A 22,661-nucleotide genomic window follows, 5' to 3' on the forward strand; every position below is an offset into this window, starting at 1 on the left:
TTCTGCAAGGTCTCCCTTCGGGGCGGGGTCCTCTTTCTGTCCCCAGTTCGGGGCATAGAACAGGCACCAAGCAAACATCTCCTGGTTATGAATCCAGTGACTTTTGAAAAAGACTGGGTTTTGTTAAGTCTTGGGGAAAGAACAGAGAAGGCACATCTGCTTGGAATAGGTGAGGAAAAGTTTTCTTGAAAGTAGGGTTATGACCCTTCCGAGACCCGTGATCCCGTTTTGTAAATTTGAAAAACTACCACTTGGGGCTAATTCCCCCAAAATAAGCATCAACTATAAATATTTTTTTAAAGTTTTATTAAATCATTTAGACTTGAAAGAAGTCACAATACTTAATGCACTTATGTGTGCTCTGTACACCACCAACCCAAATGGATTGAGTTCAGAATTTTTATAAATAAAAAATAAACATATTTACAGTGAAAAATAAAAACATGTTAGCAAGTTAGAGGATGAAACTGTTATCTATGATCAGTTTTGGGAAAGTACCTACAGGATTACACATAAACATTTAAGATTTCATTAGGTTTAAAAAGTTCATAATTGAAGAAGTTAGTTGTAATATATGATTCATGTCTTACTACGGCTTTTTACTTCCCCAAACCAAACTTTTGGCCAATTTACACAAAAAGCTTCATTTTCCCTTTATTGGAGGTAAAAGTACAAAAAAGGTCTTCAATTCTCCCTAGAACCATCTAAGGAATAAAGTTATTTAATGCTGCAAATATCACTATAAAACTAGCTATGGACATAAACCATTATACAATTTGTTTCTCGTCCTCCAAAATAGTGCAGATTCTTTCTTCCTTTACATACCAGGACAAACATGGAGTCAGCTTTTTTGGAAATTAGTTCCAAAATCATAATTTCAAAAAGATGATTTCAAAATCATCATCTTGCCTCTAGAAAGCGTATTTCTAGAACAATGTAGTTACCACATGTAGGAACTTTCTTCTGTGCTATAAAAATATTTCCCTTTTAATTCTCTTTTTTTGTTTCAGGGATTGTTTCTATCTCCCCAGGCAAAGGTCAGGGCTATCAAGCTTGGCCAGCCAGTTTCAAGAGACCACTGAAGAAAAAGGACCACATATGATTTATGGATAGCCCTCCCTTGGAGTTCAGCAGTTCAGAGTTGGCTCAAATTAGGTCATGCCCCCAAATCCAGTTTAAATATGACTTAGAAAAAGTAGTCCAAAATAAAATTGAGCAAAGAACAAAATTTTCAAGTTCACAATTTTGGAGAGCCACATTCCCCGGACAGTATTCTGTGTCACCTGCTAGGGGTGCGAGCGTAAGTTAAGGCTAATTGCTGGGCAAAGGGCTCTAGGAGCTGCTGGACTGTCTTGAATGTTTTGTTCCTGATGAACTCATGGAGCGAGACCTCTGTCTGAGTACTGTTTTTCCTGGAAGCTCCAAGTCTTCAAATACAGCATTTTCAATGATGGTGGTAGCTTCTGGCCGTTCCATGGGGGATGGAGAGAGCATGTCTTGAACCATCACATACTGAAATATAATAAGCGTTTTGAAATGAAGGGCCAGGTTTAGACCATGAAATAGTCTGCTAAATTAGGAGTCAGAACAGTTTTTCTCTAAATGTGTTAAGTTGCAGGCCAGTTTCTGATGCAGCTTCTCAACTTTGCCATTAAAGTACAAAAGCAGCCATAGAAAATAAGTAAACAAATGGGTACGGCTGTGTCCCAATGAAACTTTATAAAATTAGACAACAGGCTGCATTTGGCCTGTGGGACATAGTTTGTCAACCCCCGCTCCAAATAAACATAGACCATTTTGTGGTAATTGGTTGTTTTTTCTAACATATAACGGTTTTAAATCATATCCTTTTAACACAGACATAATCTGATTTTAAAAATAATTCTATCTTATAACTGTGTTATATAACTTACAACAAATCTATAATCATGTGAATGTACAATTATCTCAATAAAAATTTTAATTAAAAATAATCATGCCAGACAGAGATCAGTACTTAACCTCTTTCCTTGATTTTTTGTGGGTAATTTCTCTCTGTCAAATAAATAAATAAAATCTTTAAAAAAAAAAAAAAAAAAAATAATCATGCCAGACAGAGATCAGTACTTAACCTCTTTCCTTGATTTTTTGGGGGTTTTTTTTTTTGAGCCCTTCTTAATGTAACATATATTCTTATAAGCCTCCTTGGAAACTGAGTCATCAGTTTTGCAAAATATGTAACAAAGTAATTTTTAATAAAATATATTTCATCTTAGCTTAGTATACCTCTGTATTATAAAGTACTTCTTAAAAAATATTTTATTTTCTTTTAAGTAGGCTCAACACCCAGTGAGGACTTAAACTCACAACCCTGAGATCAAGAGTCGCTCACTCTACTGACTGAGCCAACCGAGAGCCCCTATAAAGTTCATTTTTCTAATGCAATCCTTTATTATACTTATAATCCTGAAAGATAAATTTAGACTGTTCCCAACTTGATAATTAACAGGCAGTCTAACTTGCTTCAGTTTAATTATTTACAAAAATTCAGGATGGATCTATGTGTAAATTTTAAAATGATGTGTTTGTGGACCAAATATATTATAGAATAAAAATGACAAAAGTAACAAAAACAAACTTCAAAGGCTCATTATACACAATTTTTGCCATCAAGACCAGTTTAATTTACTCTTCTGAGCCATTTTACTGCGTTGTTCCAAGCGCTTTAACTCCAGTCAATGGACAGTAGTGAAAACCCCTCCTTTGTAAAGAAAGAAGCCTGTTTTTAAGATCCTTCCCAAATTCACTAAAATAGAGAAATCAGTGGCATAGCCACAGCAGCGGCTCAATTCCCCTGAATGTGCTAGGAGTTCAACCTTACTGAAGCAAAAGGATACTACAATCTACACATCACCCAGCGGGGACCACAGAGCACCAGGACAAGGACTCCGCCGAGGACCCTGGGCCCGGGTTCCCATCTGTGATTTTAGCAAGTTGCGTGCTCTTGGGATCAGGTCCTTCTCCTCCCTACGCCTCCGGCTTCCTCATTTGTAAAATGGGAAACTGATGAATTAACTGCTAAGAATCCTTGAAGTTCTAAATTTGATTCTCAAGAAAATGAAAGATTAGAATCATACAAACCTCACGAGGATATTTCTGAGTAAACAGTGGTGGAAATTTGAGATTTCTTACATCAGTTAAGATCTACAAAGAAAGAAAAGTGTTAACTTTTAAATGTTTTGGTATGTAGATCCATTTATTTAAAATTATTTTTTGATACTCTAATGGAATGATGAAGAAGAAAGGTTGAATATTAAACAGATGGAAAACTTACCAACAGCTTTTCCTGACCTCATAATCCTGAGCACAGATCTACATGCCACCAAATCATCAAAATCCAGAAAACACTTCATATATAATTATGCTTGAATTGTACATATTATACTGATGCCTGGATTTTAACTGAGAATGGACTGATTTGTGTAAAAAAAAAAAAACTTATTCATGAGTATACAATTTGTGCCCTTAAGTGAGTAATTTTTTCTATTAGTATCTAGCCTCTTTGTATTGTATATGAAAGAGTATATGCTTTCTTCCTCTTTCTCTCTCTCTCTCTTTTTTAAATAATCTCTCTCCCCAACATGGAACTCAAACTCATGATCCTAAGATCAAGACTCACATGTTCTTCTAACTGAACCAGCCAGGTACCCCTCTTTTTCTTCTTCTTCTTCTTTTTTGAGTTAAACACACACACACATAGACACAGACATAGACACAGACACAGACACACACCTCAAATCAATTGTGCTAATTACTGAGTATAAAACTAAGCTTTTGAAAGTTCATTAGGAAATCTTCATACATATTATCATTCTCTTTATGTTCCAGAAGAAAGAGACAATACTTAAAGCATATAAATACACATAACTGAGATTCTCAGAGAAAATACTGAATCCATGTAAAAAGAATGAAATGTTATAAAAAGGAACAATCTTGGACATTAAAACTGGATTGTTAAAATACAAAATTAGGAAATTGGAATAAATTAAGGAACTCTTGCAAAGAACAGTACATAGAGAGACAAACAAATGGGAAGTAGGAGAAAAAAAGATTAGGCATTTATAGGATTAAGTCAGGGTTCCAGAAAAATAAAACAGAAAAAGTGGAGAAGAATTTATCAAAAACTAACACAAGAAATTTATTAAAAGCGGAGAGTCACATCTTCTAACTGAAGGGACCTACCTGTTTAAGTACAATAAATGGGGAGGGGGAGACCAATGAAAGGACTAAATGTCATAACAGCGCTGATAAAGGGAGAGCCCTAAGAGCTTAAGAGCTTCCAGAAGGGAAAACAAAACAGTTCCAAAGATCTCATGTCAAAGAATGAGGCACCAGCTCTTCAACAGCATGAGTTTTGGGGAGGGGCAGAGGCAGAGGGAGAATCAGACTCCCCCGCTGGGCAGGGAACCCAATGCGGAGCTCGATCCCAGGGCCCTGAGATCATGGCGTGAGTTGAAGGCAGACGCTTAACTGACTGAGCCACCCAGGGGCCCTCCATGTTTGATTTTCTAAGTAACAGTCGAACTGCTTCCATAGCAGCTGTACCATTTTACATTCGTACCGGCAATATATGGGGCTTCCAATTTTCTGCGTCCTTGCCAACACTACTTCTTTTCGGGTTTTGTTTCGTTACAGCTGTCCTAAACGCTGTGAAGTAGCATCTCATTGTGGTTTTGATTTGTATTTCCCTAATGAATAATGATGTGCTTACTGGCCATTTGTGTATCTTCTTGGGAGAAATGTCTAGTTAAGTCCTTTGATCATTTTTTAATTGGGTTGTTTGTCTTTTTGTTGAGTCATAATAGTTCTTTTTATGTTCTGGGTTACTAGGCTTTATCAGATATGTGGTTCATGAATGTTTTTCCCATTCTGTATGTTGTATTTTTATTTTCTTGATAGGGTTCTTTGATGCACTTATAACTACATAAATTTTGATGCTGTATGATTCTGATATTTTACATATATTGGGCCCATTTCATATCCTTCTAGAAGCTTTTAGAATGTTTTGATATTTAGTCATTCTGGTTTTTAAATTTTCTTCTTTTTTTCCCCATTTATTGGATGGAGCACCTGGTAGATCCCTTTGGTTAGAACATATGAGCCCTTCAGTTCTATATGAAAACTACATCCTCTTCTGCTATGGACAGGAGTCAAATAAGAAGTAAAATTGATACAGAAAGGGTGATAAGCGCATAAACTTTGAAAATATTGGAGATATATACCTGGGACAAAGGTTAGAACTGTTGAGAGTGACCTGTGAACAATGGGGTAAATGTGACTGGCCTCCTTTTAAAAGACTTTCAGGAGTCTTCCTCAAAAGCCATGGTCATGGTTTATTTTGAGAGAAAAAAAAAACCCAACTAATTATGTTTATTTTGTCAGTTTTTAAGTGTATGAGTGTATGGTCACTTGCCTTCTAGAAAATTCTTTTCTGACCAATGACTACCATGTCACTTCCTCTCCAGCCCCATTACCCTGAGGTTCCCCTCGCTTTGCACTTATTACAAATTTACCGAGTGCAGGATTTTGTATGAAGTGACAACAAGGAACAAACAAGTGATTTTTGAAGACTGAGCTTGAAATGGAAGCAAACAGTCTACAAACCCTCCCTATAATGCTCACATGAACTCTTCCACTTGCAGTGAACTACTCTGCTGGTATTAAGAATGACTAACTCTTCTTTTAAAACGCTTTCTTTTGTAAATTTAAGAATATTTTCTTTTTCTACCTGTTTTGAATGGGGGGACGGAACTTACCCTGACTCTCTCCATCTGAGTGCCGAATGGGTACAGCAATTCAAACAGAATGAGGCCTAAAGAAAAGATGTCCACTTTATGAGAGTAGTTGTTTCCATGAATCTGAAATACCACATAAAGAAGAAATATTAGAAAAAAATTAAGACAGATCATACAAATTGGTAACACTGCATTAGTGAAACCCAAAGTTTGACCTAGTTACTTCCTGGGTTTAGATGTAACTGTTCAGGTAAAAAAAACGTTAGCAAAGAGTTAATGATCTCTGCAGCCTCTTTTCTTTAACTCACTACAGCAAGAGTAATTAAACTACTCAGCATTACAGAAGGAAAGCCCAGGTACTGCTCAGAGATATGCATCAGTAAAATAGGCCCCGCAGAAACCTGGAGCCTTGCAATGCTAAAAAAAGTTTGTGGGAGCCAGTAAAAGCTGCTCCACTGCCCCCGAGGTGAAGATTTTCAAAGCCAACACTATCTAAAGCAGATCTCTCATTTCTAATCATCTTAGACCTCACCCATTTTTATGAGAAAATCTTCATTACTCCAAACCACTCATCAACTGTGGTTAGCCCTCATTAACGCACTTAATTATGGACTACTTTGCATTCTTAGTTGTATTTTACATGTGTCTATTTCTTATTGTTCACAACCAGATTATAAAGTCCTGGAGGGAAGGAACTGCCTCTTTTGTGTTCCCATCATCCTGCACTGGGCTAAGTATAGAGAAAGACCTCAATAAAAACTTACTTGTTAAAATGAACAGAAGAATTACAGCCCAACTACTCTATTAAACAAAGCCTCATTCAAATTAAAAGTGACCTCCTGGGACTTAGAAGAACTCTTTTATTTGTGAAAATTACCCTAGGCACAGAACTTCATATTTGGCAAACGTTAGAGAAGGGCATCACTTTGAAACCACTCCAAAGAGGCATTTCTTAATGGGGGGACTCCAAGCCCTCCTCCACCTCCTACCTCTGCCACCTCCTGTCTAAAGGGTAGTTGACACCTGTCTCCCTGGCTCCTTCTGCCGGCCAGCCCACCTCTGTGTGCACAGAGTATCAGATCCAAAGTTTCAATGAGCACATCAATGGCATGACCTTCCCCTCTAAAAAATATGCTCAAAGACAGAGCTTACAGAGGTATGGTGAGAAGCACACCCTCATACAGTATTTGGAAAATCTAAACTAACACACCTTCCTGAAAAGCAACTTGGCAATAAACGCTGACTTCCATTTAATAGTCCTATTTAATCTCGTCTGCCCAAAGGTAGTGGAAAAGTGGAGAGAGATTAGTACATAGGGAGAGTTATTTAGGTGACGCTCTTAAGGGCAAAGTTTGTAAGTAACTAAAAATGTCCAAATCAAATGTTGAATACATTCCTCAAAAGAGAGAATACTGCACACCAAAAACTATTCTCTAAAAACATGATAGGAAAGGCTTGATTTTAATATCCAAAGTTTTCTGGACTAGAATCCCAATTTTGTTTTCCAAAATAAGGTATGTGTAAACACATGTTGTAAGATGTGTATACGTATACTAGAAAGAACTAATGATGACTGGTAATGTTTTAGAGATGTTTTTAAGTAAGGGATTTTTATTTTTTTCTTTACACATTTCTATATTTCTTACATAGAGAATAGATTATACATAATGAGAAGTATTTTATTTTATAAAATTTTATTTATTTATTTGACAGAGAGAGATCACAAGTAGGCAGAGAGGGAGGCAGAGAGGAGATGGGGGGAGCAGGCTCCCCGCTGAGCAGAGAGCCCGATGATGCAATGAGGACTCCATCCCAGGACCCTCAGATCATGACCCGAGCCGAAGGCAGCGGCCTAACCCACTGAGCCACCCAGGCACTCAAGAGGCCTTTTATTTAGTCATTCCCATTTTCATAATACTTAAGAGTGTAAAGGTGTACTTCCAGCCTCTTGAATAATTAGGAAAAAATAAAATCATACTATTAAAAGCATATTAGTGTTAATTCTGATCTGTGCCTATGTAGAAAAATTGGAAAATACAGACAAGTCCAAAATATCTTTCAAAGCCTCCTACACAGAAGCAGTGGCTGCTGACATTTTCTGGCTCTTCATTCTGATCTTTTCTTCCTATGCACAGAAACATATATTTATAGTATTTTCACATTTCATACAGTTTTAATTTCTCCTTTCACCAAGTCCTGGTCACACCATTTGACCGGGATGATTCAGTTATGGGGCCAACAGCTTTCTCTTCCTCCTTAAGCCAGTCTGGATACCTTTGGTTGTGAATGATCAACTATGTTTAATAACAGTCTCATAAATTGAAATCTCTGCTACATGTATCCTTGCTAACTTCTAAATTTACTTGTGGTTTTTCCCTTTAAGTAGATTTGCTACAGAGGGTATCTTTTTTGACTTAGGACACTTAAAATCTACCATCATGTGGCTTTATCATTCCACTGGTATCAGTTCTTTCTTTTTAAAAAGATTTTATTTATTTGACAGAGAGATAGACAGAGAGAGCACAGGTAGGCAAAGAAGCAGGCAGAGGGAGAGGGAGAACCAGGCTCTCCATTGAGCAGGGAGCCCGATGAGGGGCTCAATCCCAGGACCCTGGGATCATGACCTGAGCCGAAGGCAGATGCCCAACTGACTGAGCCACCCAACTGCCCCTTATACTCACTTTCAATAGGTAACACATTCACCTGGTTCACAAAGCAGCATGTATTTTTCCCTCCCACCTGTGCCTCAAATGCCCAGTTCCCACCCCCACCAGATACTTCCCCTCTGCACAAAACCATGTTACTTGCACATCCTCCCAGAGTTCCTTTATATAAACATAAGCAAAATACACATTTATCTTTTCCTCTTTTACACAAAAGGTTGCATACTATGCACATTATTCCTGAACCTGCTTTTTTTACTTAAAAGATTCTTTTTAACTCTTATCTATTTAATAATGCTTGATTTCTTCAGACGTGAGTAGCTTTGTGGCCAGATTCATGCAGGAATTTTTTTCTTCAAAATTACACATGTTGCTTTATTGTCTTCTAGCGCTGAGTGCTATAGGAAAAAGCTAAAAAACCTTCTTTTCCTACCTCAATACTTATATCATTTGTCTTTTAGCTTTGCAATTCAAGATGTCTAACTATGGGGCTCTTTATATTCTTTTTGTTTTTGTATTTTAATAGTAAATCTATCACAAAAGAACCTCATTTTGTATGTAAAGACTCTTGACATATGAACAATATCCATTTATTATTAATTTTGAAATTTCCACTACAAACCCTATTTCTCAAAGAACACATTTGTAAACAGAACTTTCATTTTGAAAATGTGCTCCCACAAACATCATGTTTTGAGTCTCACAAATCTGGTAAGTGCATCTAAAATTTTTTTAATTAAAAAAACATTAAACAGAAAGAATAAACACTTGGATAATGTAAAAACTCAAAGAGTAAAAAAGGATATTGCATAACAGTAAAATAAAATCCTTCTTTTCAAAGGCAATTCCTATGACTGGTCTGTGATAGAACCTTCCAAAGATAATCTAACCCATAGATTCTCAAAGTTTGGTCTACAGATTCCTGAAAATCCTAACATCTTTTCGGGAGGTCTGCAGGGTCAAGGCTATTTCATAATAATACAAGGCAGGATTTATCCTTTCTGTGTGCTAACATGGGTGCTGCTGGAACCTTAGCGGGAAGCAAGGCAGCAACACCAAACTGTAGTACTAGTAAGGGTGCTTCAACGCTATATACTGACAGTTAACAACAAAAAAGACAGTTTCAATCAAAATGTCTTTGCTGAAGCAGTAAAAATCCTTAATCTGATTACATCTCGACCCTTAGATATACATCTTTATAATATTCTGCATGACAAAATGGCAGGTGTTCATAAAGCATTTCTTCTGCTCCATATCCAAGCATAGTGCTTGTCTCAAAACAAAGCAACTGTGCAATTGTTGGAATTACAATTTAAATCAGTCACTTTTCTCATTCGTTCACCATTTTGACTTGAAGCAACAATTGGTGATGAACTATGGTTATTCTGACTTGGATACTCTGCAGACATTTTCTTAAAGATGAACAAAGTGAGAATGGTATTTCAAGGAAAACTGAACGGTATTTGTAGCCAATGATAAAAATTGAGCTTTGACATGAAATCAGAATTTTGGAAAAGTCATGGGGAACCGGACCGCTTCTTAATACCTAAAGCCTTTCTGGTGAGATTGGTGGTGATATTAATCAAAGTGACTTTTTTTTTTAAATACTGTATAATGAATTGTGACAATTTTTGGAAAAGTTGCATAACTTAGGGAACCAAGAGTTCTCAAGTTACCGATGCACGATGTTACAAAATTGTGCAAGGGTGAGAGATCCATTCACAATGCAAAAAAGACCAAAGGATGTTAAAGTAACAGAATATAGTGATAGTGTTTTGGATTCCACACGGCAAATCACTTTTTTTTTTTTGAAGCTTTTATTTATTTATTTATTTATTTATTTATTTATTTGATGGAGAAAGAGAGCAGAAGTGAGGGGGCGGTGGCAGGCAGAGGGAAAAGAAGACTCCTTGCTAAGCAGGGAGCCAGATGTGGGGCTTGATCCCAAGACCCTGGGATCATGACCTGAGCTGAAGGCAGGCAGATGCTTAACTGACTGAGCGACCCAGGCTCCCTGGGCAAATAACTTTTAAGAAACTATCACTTACTGAGTCTTGATGCACTATCAAAGACAACCCAAATTACCTGAACATGCTATTAAATATTCCTCCCTTTCCAACTATCTATCTGTGTGAGGTCAGCTTTTCTTCATTTACTTTAGCCAATATAACACACCAACAGATTAAATGTAAAAGCCGATATGAGAATCTAGCTCTTTTTGCTGTTCTTGTTGTAAGTAGGGTCCATGCCCAGTGTGGAGCCCAATGAGGTGCTTGAACTCGACCCTGAGATCAACACCAGAGCTGAGATGAGAGGTAGATGCTTAACCGACTGAACCACCTAGGCTCCCAGAGAATTAGCTCTTTTAAGTGAGAGATTAAAGAGATTTATAAAAATGTAAACAAATGTGGGCACCTGTGTGGCTCAGTGGGTTAAGCCACTGCCTTCGGCTCAGGTCATGATCTCAGGGTCCTGGGATCAAGTCCCGGATCAGGCTCTCTGCTTGGCAGGGAGCCTGCTTCCCCTTCTCTCTCTCTGCCTGTCTCTCTGCCTGCTTGTGATCTCTCTCTCTGTCAAATAAATAAATAAAATCTTTTTAAAAAAACGTAAACAAATGTCACTCTTCTTGCTAATTTGTTTTTATATTGTAGAATATTTTTCATAAAAATACCTTTAAGATGTGATAGGTTTAATATTATTTTTAATAAATAAAATTTTTATGAAATTCTCAATTTTATCCTCTAATACAGCAAATTTTTTTAAAAAAAGATTTTATTTATTTGTTTGACAGATAGAGATCATAAGTAGGTGGAGAGACAGGCAGAGAGAGAGGAGGAAGCAGGCTCCCCACTGAGCAGAGAGCCCAATGTAGGGTTCGATCCCAGGACCCTGGGATAATGACCTGAGCCGAAGGCAGAGGCTTTAACCCACAGAGTCACCCAGGTGCCCCTAAAGCAAATATCAATAGATGAAATCCCATATGAAAAACTCTTGGATTCCCAATCATGTTTACAAGTATAAACAGGTATGGAGACCAAAAAGTTTTGAGAACCGCTAACATAGAAACATATATAAGCTTGTGAACATCATTAGCTGGCTGGGCATGCTTCTCTGATGCTCCCAGGATGCCCTGCTCCCACCACTCTTCCAGGCTCTGTCCTGTTCACAGCACTTTTCCTTTGGAGACTAAGCGTCCCCACAAGGCAACATATCCCAACTCATCTACCTCTATTTCCTGCCATGGTACATTCTAGAAGTTGCTTGTGATTATTGGAATGAGCAGCTCAGTATAGGACCTCTGGCTTTAGCTGGCTCTTTTCTACATAGTTTACAAGAAGAATTGGTGTTAAATTTGGGAGAGAGGCATTCAAAGTCTTTTTCGGAATTCGGGTTGCTGTCAGGTTCTGGTTCAGGGGTGAGTGCATGTTTTATGCACTGTGTTTTTCTTAATCCATCCCCAGTTCAGGCTCTAGAAATTGCACCCTAGCTGTGCTACCTATGAACCCTACTACCAATTTTCATAATTTTCAGATTTTATCTTACTGGGTATTTTAAGAAGAATGTGGATGGAGATTTATGGGGCACATCTAGCTTGGAGCCATGCTTACCAAAGATCCATTGTTAATTCAGAAGGAAAAGAAAAAAACTTGCCTGCTCTGGGCTCATATACAGCTTGGTCCCCACTTGTCCTGTGTGTCTGGCATATGCTGGCATCGGGGTCAGAACCATCTGCTCTTCCTCGTCCTGGTCCATTTCGGTCACTAATCCAAAGTCTCCAACCTTGACCACATTGTCCACTGTAAAGAATATATTGGAAGGCTGGAAAAAAATAAGACAGACAAAAGCATGATAGGTGTGCATGGAGAAGGAGAGAAAGTAAAAAGAGAACTGAAATAACTACAGAAGAGAAAAACAAGAAACCAGATGTTCTCAAGCATTAAACAGACTAATTAGAAAATAAAAGCAATCCTTCAATGCTGAGTAAGTATTGTTAGAGTAAGGAAAAGGGAAGGGTAGCAGAGGAAATGCACATTTATTGAACATCTATTTAAACTCTTACAGATTCACATTCTCTGGGGCCCAGTCATCAATCTCAGTATTCTTTACACTCTCCTTTGGCAAGCTCTTTATGTCTATAACCGAAACCATGATATAATAGTAGTAATAATAGTAAATGCATACAGAGCACTTGTAATGTGCCATGAGCTGTTTTAAGCAGTTTACTAGTTTAATTCATGTAATACTTACAACCCTATTAGTCTCTTAGACCCTCATTTTACAGCTGTGAAAACTGAGGCCCAGAGAAGTTAAAGTGTCCAAGGGTATCCACCTAGCAAGTGGTAGAGCAGGATTCGAACCCAAGTGGTCTGGCTCCAGAAGAAAAAGACTTCTGGTTCACTGCCACAGAACGAGCATTCAGTGAAGTCCTTGCCCTACGGTAGCCATCACTTCTATTTGATGAATGAATGAAACAAACTGGCCTTTTGTTTGTGTCTGAGGGTGGGAAGTAGGCTACCAAGGGGAATAAGAGCTCCTCACTACAATCTTGTGCTGCCTCTTTTATACCCGTATGCTTACCTACACTCCCAGACCTGTCCAGAGTTCTACACTCTCATATGTAACTGTTTATATGACATATCCAGCCAGATTTCTCATGGGCCCTCAAACCTCCCTGCGTGAAATAGATCATCTTTCCTTCAGCACCTACTCTAACTGTGGCTAACATAAACACCATTCAGAGCTCTTAAAATAAAGAAAAACGAGAGCCATTCAGCTCATGAAACTGAATTTCATCTGGCTTCAAATACTGCCAGACAAAAACCATTTTATTCCCGAACTCCAAAATACAATTCTATAGTGCTGGCTTTGAAGCAATTAAGTTATTGCATATAACCAAAATCTATAGTAATAACCTCCTGCTCTCCCACAGATGATCTTATGTGAGAGAAAACACAGACTGTGATGCCTTAAATTTCACATTCCCTCCTCTCCCCTACCTTCTGGTGTCAGTTGTTAGTTACTAAACACCGTAATAGATATTTTTGGGTGTGGGGAGGTTCTCCAGCATCTACCCCCTGTGCTTCCACCAGAAATACCCTGACTTGACTTTGAGAACTCCCTTTTCCCCAACTGTGCAGCAACCTCATGCTTCAGCTGGACGTTATCCCGAGGTTACATCCAGAGGTTAGAGAAGTCAATCAGCACGATTCCATCCCCTGGCCAGGAGACTGATTTAGAGGTGGGTATGTATCCTTGGCTTAGCAATTAGAAGGAAACCCAGGACTTCTGATTGATACTGGGGGAGAGAGATACTTTTTTCCCATTCCCTTTTCTCTCCATACCTATCTACCCAACCACCTCTAGAAACTTGTAATGTGTAGTCCTGAGAATGCTGGCAGCTATCCTAGGCCAGTGAAGGGAGAGCATGCCTGAAAATGGAAACAAGAGACAGTGATGGGACAGGGGACAGCTTCCGGCTTCATCACCTGATCCTAGATAAAGGATCCTGGACAGCTGAGTTATATGGACCAATAAATTTCCTTTGGGCTGCATTTTATTCAAATAAAATGATATGAGTATATAGACTATGTCAGGCATTTTGACAGGAATGTAACAGGGGAACAAAATAAACACAGAAACACAGAACTGAAGGATAAATAATACAAGTGTGATGAGAATTTAAATAAGAAATACCAGGCTCTATGAGGACTCAACGTACTTAAGGAACTGTGAAAAGCCCAGCGTGAAGCCCAGCTAGAGTGAAGGGAAGAGACTGGAAGGACCTGGAGAATCAGAGGCGGGAAAGTGCCAATGACAACGATCAACAAGGTACAAAACGGGGGAGGGCCAGAAGGTTTTACATGGAGCTCGGAGACTTGGGTCAGAGTGAACAGAATGCAGAGCTATTCAAACTGGGAACAGAAATCTTGGAGGTAATTTTTCTGGTACCCCAGAAATTGTTAAAAATAATGTATCTTTAAAAAAAATCAGACTTTTTGGTTCCTAGAAAAACTAGGGGAAAATTAATTTTCTTCCTAGAATTTTTTTGGTGCAGAGACAAACACAGAAAAAAATCTGTAAAGACAATGTTGTAGCATTTGACAAATATTCACTAATAGCTCATTAACTTTATAAAATCAGCAGAAGGATACTCATTATCAGTGAAAACATAATTCCATTGTCTTTCAACTTGGCATTTTGTATGTATAGTAAGGGCTAAGCGCAAAATGAATGTGTAAATCAGTTAATAGTTTCTCACCAAATGATAAATGTTTACTATAGTCATATAGCTAGCACCCTCTCATGTTAGTATCTGGCTTTCTGGAAGTCAGTTGTGTTCTCTTTTCCAACCAAAAGAAATCATCTCTGAACCTTTCCTTCAGTGCAGAATAATACCTGTCAGTCAGTTTAGGTCCACATCAAAATCACAGAAGCACAGTAATTATATAATAATTCAATAACAGTTACTCTGGAAAATAGGAACTAATTCTAATTCTTGTCCCCCTTATTCCAAACTCAAGGGTTAGAAGATGTACAGCTGATATGAGAAATCAATGTCCAAGTAGCTACTTTGGTGCCTGAAACAAAGTTTTTGGTTACATGAAACAAAATTGAAAATACTTCAATAATTTAAGCTGCTTCCATCGGAAAAGTACTTATATATTCACTGTACATTTACTGATGATCACTATGAGCATATGAAATACGGCAGAAATTAGTCAAGTCAGAGTTCCATATAATTGTTTCAGAAACACATACCCAGGAAATACTGAGTATTTTAGTAAGAATCTTATATAATTTAGCATATCACATTGCCACAATATTCAATATTGTATATACTGAAAATAGAATAAAAGGCTTTAGAGCTGCAAACAGTAACCTGGCTATTTGCTTTCTTTCTCCATCCAGCTTCGCATGCCCTTCCCCAGGGCCTAAATAGTTCAAGAATAGGGGCAAAAAGCCTGGCGATTTGCTCCAGTTCAGAGCTGGCTATTGAAGGAAACTATGTGTCTCCTTCCACTTGGGTCCCCTTCACCACGCTACCTTGGCGCCCTCGGGAACTTAAGTCAGGGTTACCCAAAGTCTTAGGAAAAACAGTCTATCTGCTGTTCATGGTGGCTTTGTCTTTTTTAGCTGGAGGACGGGGAACCCATCACAGGAGAGAAGACATGCTCTGCCTGAAGGTTTCAAACCACAAGACTTCCTTCTGCAGCAGGTTCCCCGGGGCCTCTGCTCCCCTCTCTGATACCCTTCCTCTCCTCTGCTCTTCAGGGCCCTTCGGTTAAAATCTGACAACTACCGAAAGTACTGCTCTCAATCACAGAGGGTCAGAGCGAACCCCTTGGGTGATGTTCCACGAGTACAGACCTTGAGGTCCCTGTGCATGAGCCCTTTACTGTGCAGAAACTCCACCGCCTCCGCGATCTGCAGGAAGATGAGCAGACACACGCTTCTTTCCCTCTCCTCTAGGGTGCACCGGCTGTTCAGCCAGTCTTTGAGGTTTTCCTTTCTGCAGAGCTGCATCTGAATGTAAAGATACACCTTCGGGGAACTGGGCTGGAGTTTTTCTGCGGTGTTTTTAGTGAGATCTAAACTTAAAGTGGTGGGTCTGGGAGGAGAAACAGAGAACGCAGGTTCAGAAGAAGACTGGCTACTGGAAGGCTGGAGGGCAGTTAGTTTATTAGTGCAGTGGTTGCTCAGATGCAGTCGCTTCGTTCTGAGTTCTTCTTTACTGGACGCGTTATCACAGCCAGAATCTTCAAATACTATAGAAGAGGATGTTCTTTCCCCTGACCTTTCATAAGGAGAAGTTCCAGAAGGACACAGTTCGAAGGAGTGACCCTCGTCATGGCCATCCAGAGTACCATCTCCCGCGTCGCAGTCCGTAAGGCAGCTGTCCCGGAGGTTGCACGCGGCATCCGCGGACTCACTGCTGTCCCCGTGGTCCGTTCCTAAAAATTCCAGCGGAGAGAACTGGCTCTCGGAAGAACTCGTCTGGCCACAGGAAATCCCTACTGAAAAAGACCTCCTTTGTGAAGAAGGAGCTATGATTTCAATATGTTCCTTTGTAGAGAAAGGATCCATTCGGCGTATCTTAACTGATGGGGCATCCATTGGACTAGGAGAGCTGAGTGGCCAGTCTGTGCTGAAGGTGGGACAGACACAAAGGGAAGAGAGGACATATGTGCTGATTAAATGATCTGAACCACAATCTTTATTCCAAAAGCTTTATCTATATGAAAGCCAGTACCAAATGACATACAACACACAGAAGAAATAAAAAACATACTATGGGAGACAAAGAACATTATATGCCTTTCATTGCTTCTAAAAAATTTCAACTGGAAAGCTTAATTTTAGACTTGAAACAGTTACGTGGGACTGTCATGCCAGAGCAGCCAGAGCATTTATGCAAAACACAAAGCCCTGAGAGACAGCCAAGGAAAGGACTCCTCAGGGGCCACAGTTCCGAAGCCCTTGTCTGAATTAGGGCAGTAGTGACCAGGGCCCTCAGCCATTGGGCCACCTCACTTGGATCTTCCATGGTTTGGTTACTGACTGAGTCTGTAAATTTCATCTGGACAAGTTACTACATGTGGGTCTAGGGCTGTGTTCCGTATTTTAGGCAGGAATTTTACTGCCAATTATTTGGTAAACAGCCTATATGCAGCCTGCTTCCTCTCTGTTCTCATTTACTCATTTTTAAAAGAGCCTTCCTTCCTATAGCAGAGCATACTTAATATGGGCATTATCTTTAAGTATTTTTAACTGCAAATAGCTTTAAACTAGTTTTTTTTTTTTTAATTGTGTCAAGGTAGTCACCATAAAATATATCATTAGTTTTTGATGCAGTGTTTCAAGACTGTTTGCTTTAAATTAGTTTAATAGTTTTAAAGGAGTTGTACACTGTTAACTACTGAGAAACTGAAAATCGAAAATAAAAAAATGGTGACAAAAGCAGACAGAACCTCTTAAAGAGAAAAGCCACTGTAAATCCCTTAGCAAATTACAATTCATACAGCCCTATCTACAAATAATTTTTAAAATTCATAGTCTAAAATATAAACTTTTCTTCATTTTAAGTAAACTTTTCAATTAACAAGTGCCTCTAGAATGTTCCAAAACATGACAGAGAACAGCATTTTTTTCTTAAAACAAATAAGCTAAACTCTTCTCTAGTTATAGAGATGAATTTTGTTCACATAAGCAAAAAAACTAGCTTCAAAAAAAGTACTAGATTTTAAGTCTATGTCTAACCAAGTTACCTTTCATCTTTCAGCCAAATTTCATCCATTTTTTCTTGCCACTTTTCTGGTGGGGCTTCCAACCAAGCATTGAAATACCTAACAATCCCTGGATGGTCAAGCTTGGCTAAGGCTTTAACTTCCCGCATTACCTTTTCCCGAGCCAACTCCCTGAAATACAGAGAAAAAGACAACACCGAAGGTCACTCTTACTGGAAAAAGTAATCATATTTTTGGTGAGAGATAAGAAAATAAAATTCTCTCTTGAATCTAAAACTAGAAACAGATGACTTAGCCCTAGTGGCACAATTCTAAAAAGCCATACAGTTAAGTTTTAAAAACATGTATTTTAGGATTTTTTTTTCTTTTTATAGATATAAGTGCTATGAACACATTGCTTCATTCAAAAAAACTTTCCTGGATGACTAAAAATGAATGACTACAGACCATTAAAGATATAAAGACCACTTCTTAATGTTTGTCAATTCAATAGGGGGATGAATAGGTATAAGTGAACTATTCAGAAAAGAGAGCTCAGGAGGACAGCTCAGGAGGATGGAGAATAACCCTACTTGGTACATATGTAACTGGTGCATATTGCCATCCAAAAAACCTGTACTAGCATGTTTATTTGTTCAAAGCAAGCCTCAAATACTGAATATCACAGGCAATGAAGTCTAGTTAGAAAAGCACCCAGATTTGATTTTCTGCTTTGATAATTTTTCTGGTAGATCTAATCTCACATTTCTAGGGATCCCACTAACTCTTCTCTATATCACCTTCAAGTGCTTTTCCTTGAGCCTTTGTTAGGTCATTTTGTGTAGTGCCATCCCTCTGCTACACTCTGTCGTGTGAGTGACAGCCTACTCTTCAATACCCAGCACAAATGTCATTACCTCCAAAAAGCGTGCCTCCTTCAATTTCAGTTACATCTGCACTTTTTCAAGAGAAGCTATTTACTATCCTAAGCCCCCAGGTCACAACCATTGTTGCACTGCAGTTGTTTGCATATATATTCAAAAGCCTCAAAGAGTCATTCGTTCTTGGAGGCAAAAACTTTGCTTAATTTCATATCCTACGTGGTGCCTGCATATATGGATACTTAAAGTACTCAAAAATTATATACCAAGGAAAAGAATTAGTCCCAAGGAGAATTAGTACATAAAATCCTCCCAGGCTTGTGTCCCTGTTGGACAGACTGATTACCAGTTACAAAGACAACAAAGCAATCAGTGCACATTTAATCAAGAATCAATAGGAACTTACGGGCGCCTGGGTGGCTCAGTCAGTTAAGTGTTTGCCTTCGGCTCAGGTCATGATCAGGGTCCTGAGACTGAGCCCCATATCAGGTTCCCTGCTTAGTGGGGAGTATGCTTCTACCTCTCCCTCTGCCCCTTCCCCCTGCTCTTGTTCTCTCTCCCTCCCTCTCTCTCAAATAAATAAATAAAAAATCTTTTAAAAAAATCAACAGGAGCTTTCTAAAATAGATGGAGAATGGATTACTCAAAGCCCATCATCTTAAGCATGAAACAGTTCTGAGTTAGAAATGCTACTTCTAGGAATCTATCCTATGAAAACAGATGTGGTCAAAAATTTATATAAAAGATGGACACTACAAAGTTGTTTTTAACTGCAACAAATTTGAAACACAAATATTTAACAATAAGAAACAGCTAAACAAAATATTTCCCATATATCAACTGTACTATTATCCAGCCATAAAATACTTTCAGTTTATTTCAGCATGTATACTCTTAGCCTATTGCTGGCATGGAAATTGCCAAGGATACAATAAAGGAAGCAACAGATTAAGCTGTACTGTATTGTTAACTATGCTACTAACTAGGTAAATTTATGATCAGAAAAAAATAAAAGGAAATACCCAAAAATGGTAATAGTGAGCATTACTAGGAAGAGAAGACACAGAAGATTTTTAATATTTTTCCCTATTTTCCACAATACATGGGTTATTTTTAAATGGTGCTACATAGTAAATATGAGAGTCATCATAATCCACTTTGGAAAAGTCCTGAGTGTTTAAGAATCAAAAACAAGGGCATATTTTTTTAAGTCAAGGCAAAGCAATCTAAATACATCACCCCTTTTCGACGGCTGGTTACTTGGTGGCGCTTAGAAGCTAAGGTTCAGAAGGTCAGAAACAATGTTTTCTATATGTACAGACTATAGCAAGAAGGACATATTGCCTATGAGATGAGCAATATGGCGCAAGTTGCAAGTCCACTGACAACACCCTCCCTTACCTGTTGGGGAGGCGGATTCTCTTGATAGCATAATTGCAGTCATCTACTTTGTTTCTGGCTTCAAAGACGACTCCAAATCCACCACGACCCAAGCACTGAACTGGTTCAAAATCTGTTAGATAGCTTAAAAAAAAAAAAAAAAGGAAATTTCATAAGGTAATAGTTCAATCTTACTTTATGATAGCTATATAAAGAGTACATAGACTCAGTAAGTCTCATAAAGCTTATTTTAATAGATTGTAGTTTAAATTCGACTACTAGCATTCTTTGCTCTTCTGTTTAAATAAATGAAGCAAACCTATTCTAACTTCTTTCTAGGAAATTTATAAAAAATAAAAAAGCTACTGTTTATTGGGAATTGCTTATTAATCACTTGTTTTTACAGCAACTGTACTACTGTTCTAACCTGTCCAGCACTTTCCATCACCTACCAAAATATTCTACCCTTCCTTCTCTAAACTTCTGCCTTCTGTCGCATTCTGCACTCAATTAGAAAAACACAGCTTAGGGGCATCTGGATGGCTCAGTCAGTTAAGCATCCTGCTCCTGGCTTTGGCTCAGGTGCTGATCTCAGGGTCCTGGGATCAAGCTCATGTCAGGCTTTGCATTCAGTGGGGAATCTGCTTGAGGACTCTCTCTCTCTCTTTCTCTCCCTCTGTCTGTCCCCCCACTCCTCACTGCCTTCTGTTGCGTGCACACTCTTTCTCAAATAAATAAATAAATCTTAAAAAAAAAAAAAAGAAAAAGCACAGTTTAATTTTATGTCAGTCTCTATAAATTCTATTAAAAAAATGTAATCAATCCTATTAAGTATTGTTTTTTTCTTTTAGCCAGAAATCTTTCTAGTAACCAAAGCTGTGTGGAATCAGCTGGGTGGCTTCAAGAGTCAGTGTGCTCACCACCAGAGGAATTCAGACAGAAGCTAACTCCGCATCTGTGACTTACAGGCTGACACACACATTGTAGCCGCATCTCCCTTCCGCACCTGACTTCTTCACTCGGCGCTCCAGATTCCAGCCGATTGTACCAGGCTCTCTCCCAGCTTTGGGGCTTTTGCTTCTGAGATGCTCTACTGAGATGGCCTATTTCTTAGTACTTAATGAACCTCTGTTTTCCCTTTATTCTGGAACCTTCCTAGACCTGTCTCAATGTTCTCATAGCACTTTGCACATAGTTTTTTGAACTATTTAAACATAATCTCAATAGCTTACAGCTATTTGTGGAAAGCTCGCTCTCCCTGCTGCCTCTGTATTGTGGGGGCCTTGAGTGCAGGAAGGCATTCATACTTCTTTTTGTACTTCCAGAACTTGGCCTTACCTGTCAAGTGGAAGGTCTAACAAATCTCAGTCAGATAATATATGAAAAAATAAATGAACGCATGCATGCTCTAGAAGTTGTTCTTCCAGCCATATGGGGGAGAGTTGAATTCGATTATCTTTATTGTCTCTCAAAAGGCTAAGTTTATTACTTTAGGATTTGCACACTCATTCATTTAGTAGTTGGCTCAGCTGGTTACAGCACAGAGCTGAGGAGAGGCAATCGATCCCAATCCTCTGTGGGCCAATTACCTTCACAGAGAATGAAGAACGATAATCTGCGTCCCTAAAAATAGCTAGTCAAGGCACTTCGGTACAGATCCATCTCCCCAACTACATAGCTCATGAAATTCACATCCTACTCCTGCAGGGCCAATTGCATTATTGTCCTATATTAAAGAAAATGAATACGTCTTCTAAAAAGAGAGATATCTTATATATGATTATAGACTCTATAAAATGAAGTATCATCTTGTCGAAGGTCCCAACTCACAATGACCAAGTTCAGACTTGAATTCATGACTGAACCCAGAGCTCAGGTTCTTTATGATGCCCACCATATAGCAGGCATTCAATAAACATTAGGCATTAGCATAGAGCCACCTGGATTTGAAAAACAATCAGCTGTACTCGCCACACTGAATAAAGTGAAAGGAAAACTAAATTGAATTCAATTGCAGAGTACATTATTCCAGTTCTCCTCACAAGAGCCTTACAGATGTAAGTTTATTCACTCCACCTACTCCTCCCTGTCTTTCCCTAACTCTTCCTTAACTCACAATTTAAGGTTCAATGAAAATGTGACCTCACGTACGATGCCCTCTTGAATCATTACAACCAGTGCCTAAGTCACTTAGTTTGCCGCTTTTTTTAGCTGTTTGTTTAGTCCAGTATTATCTTCCCTCATAGACTTTAAGCCCCTCTGGCACAGGCCCAGTCTTTTTATTTCTCCCAAAGCCAGAAATGAAAGTGCTGCACTCGGATGTTCAGAGTAAATGCTGAATAAAATGCTGAATGACCCGTGAATGGCTTCCGTGGCGGATTACCGCGTGAGAGCTGTCAGGTCCCTAGTTTCTCCCTCTCTCTGCCTGCTGCTGTTGCCGGCCACTGACATAATAATTAGTCACAGCATCTTTATCAGAAAGGGTACTAAATCCTTTGCCATTTCTTAGTCACCTGGTAAATTCTGCTCTGGGAAACTTGTAGCCAAAACAAATGGATTACAGTCAATTCTCAGCTTGTGATAATACAGTATGAATGCAGCTTAGATAAATTATGTCTACACATCATCTAAGTATCACACATTTTTTCACTGTAATTTTCAATCTTTTCTGTCATAAAACCATTACCCTAGATATTAAGCAGTAAGGTTCTGTATCTCTTCCTTGTCCCCATATCACCA

The 22,661-nt window shown here is 38.7% G+C and overlaps 1 protein-coding gene across 2 annotated transcripts in view; it reads right to left on the reverse strand.

Annotated features, from left to right (window-relative positions):
* Window positions 1–289: 289 nt before the first annotated feature.
* Window positions 290–22,661, reverse strand: part of EIF2AK3 (eukaryotic translation initiation factor 2 alpha kinase 3) — a 66,103-nt gene continuing 43,731 nt past the window's right edge. For both annotated transcript variants that reach the window (XM_004742382.3, XM_045079125.1), the window contains 7 exons: window positions 19,944–20,066; window positions 17,704–17,853; window positions 15,806–16,583; window positions 12,089–12,256; window positions 5,796–5,897; window positions 3,121–3,183; window positions 290–1,512 (listed from right to left, as the gene is read on the reverse strand). In XM_004742382.3, coding sequence (XP_004742439.2) covers window positions 1,333–1,512; window positions 3,121–3,183; window positions 5,796–5,897; window positions 12,089–12,256; window positions 15,806–16,583; window positions 17,704–17,853; window positions 19,944–20,066 — 1,564 coding nt within the window. In that variant the 3' untranslated portion in view covers window positions 290–1,332. The remainder of the gene's footprint in view (window positions 1,513–3,120; window positions 3,184–5,795; window positions 5,898–12,088; window positions 12,257–15,805; window positions 16,584–17,703; window positions 17,854–19,943; window positions 20,067–22,661) is intronic.

Source organism: Mustela putorius, unplaced genomic scaffold (assembly GCF_011764305.1).
Source record: "Mustela putorius furo isolate JIRA1106 unplaced genomic scaffold, ASM1176430v1.1 tig00000281_pilon_pilon_pilon, whole genome shotgun sequence".
NCBI lineage: Eukaryota > Metazoa > Chordata > Mammalia > Carnivora > Mustelidae > Mustela > Mustela putorius.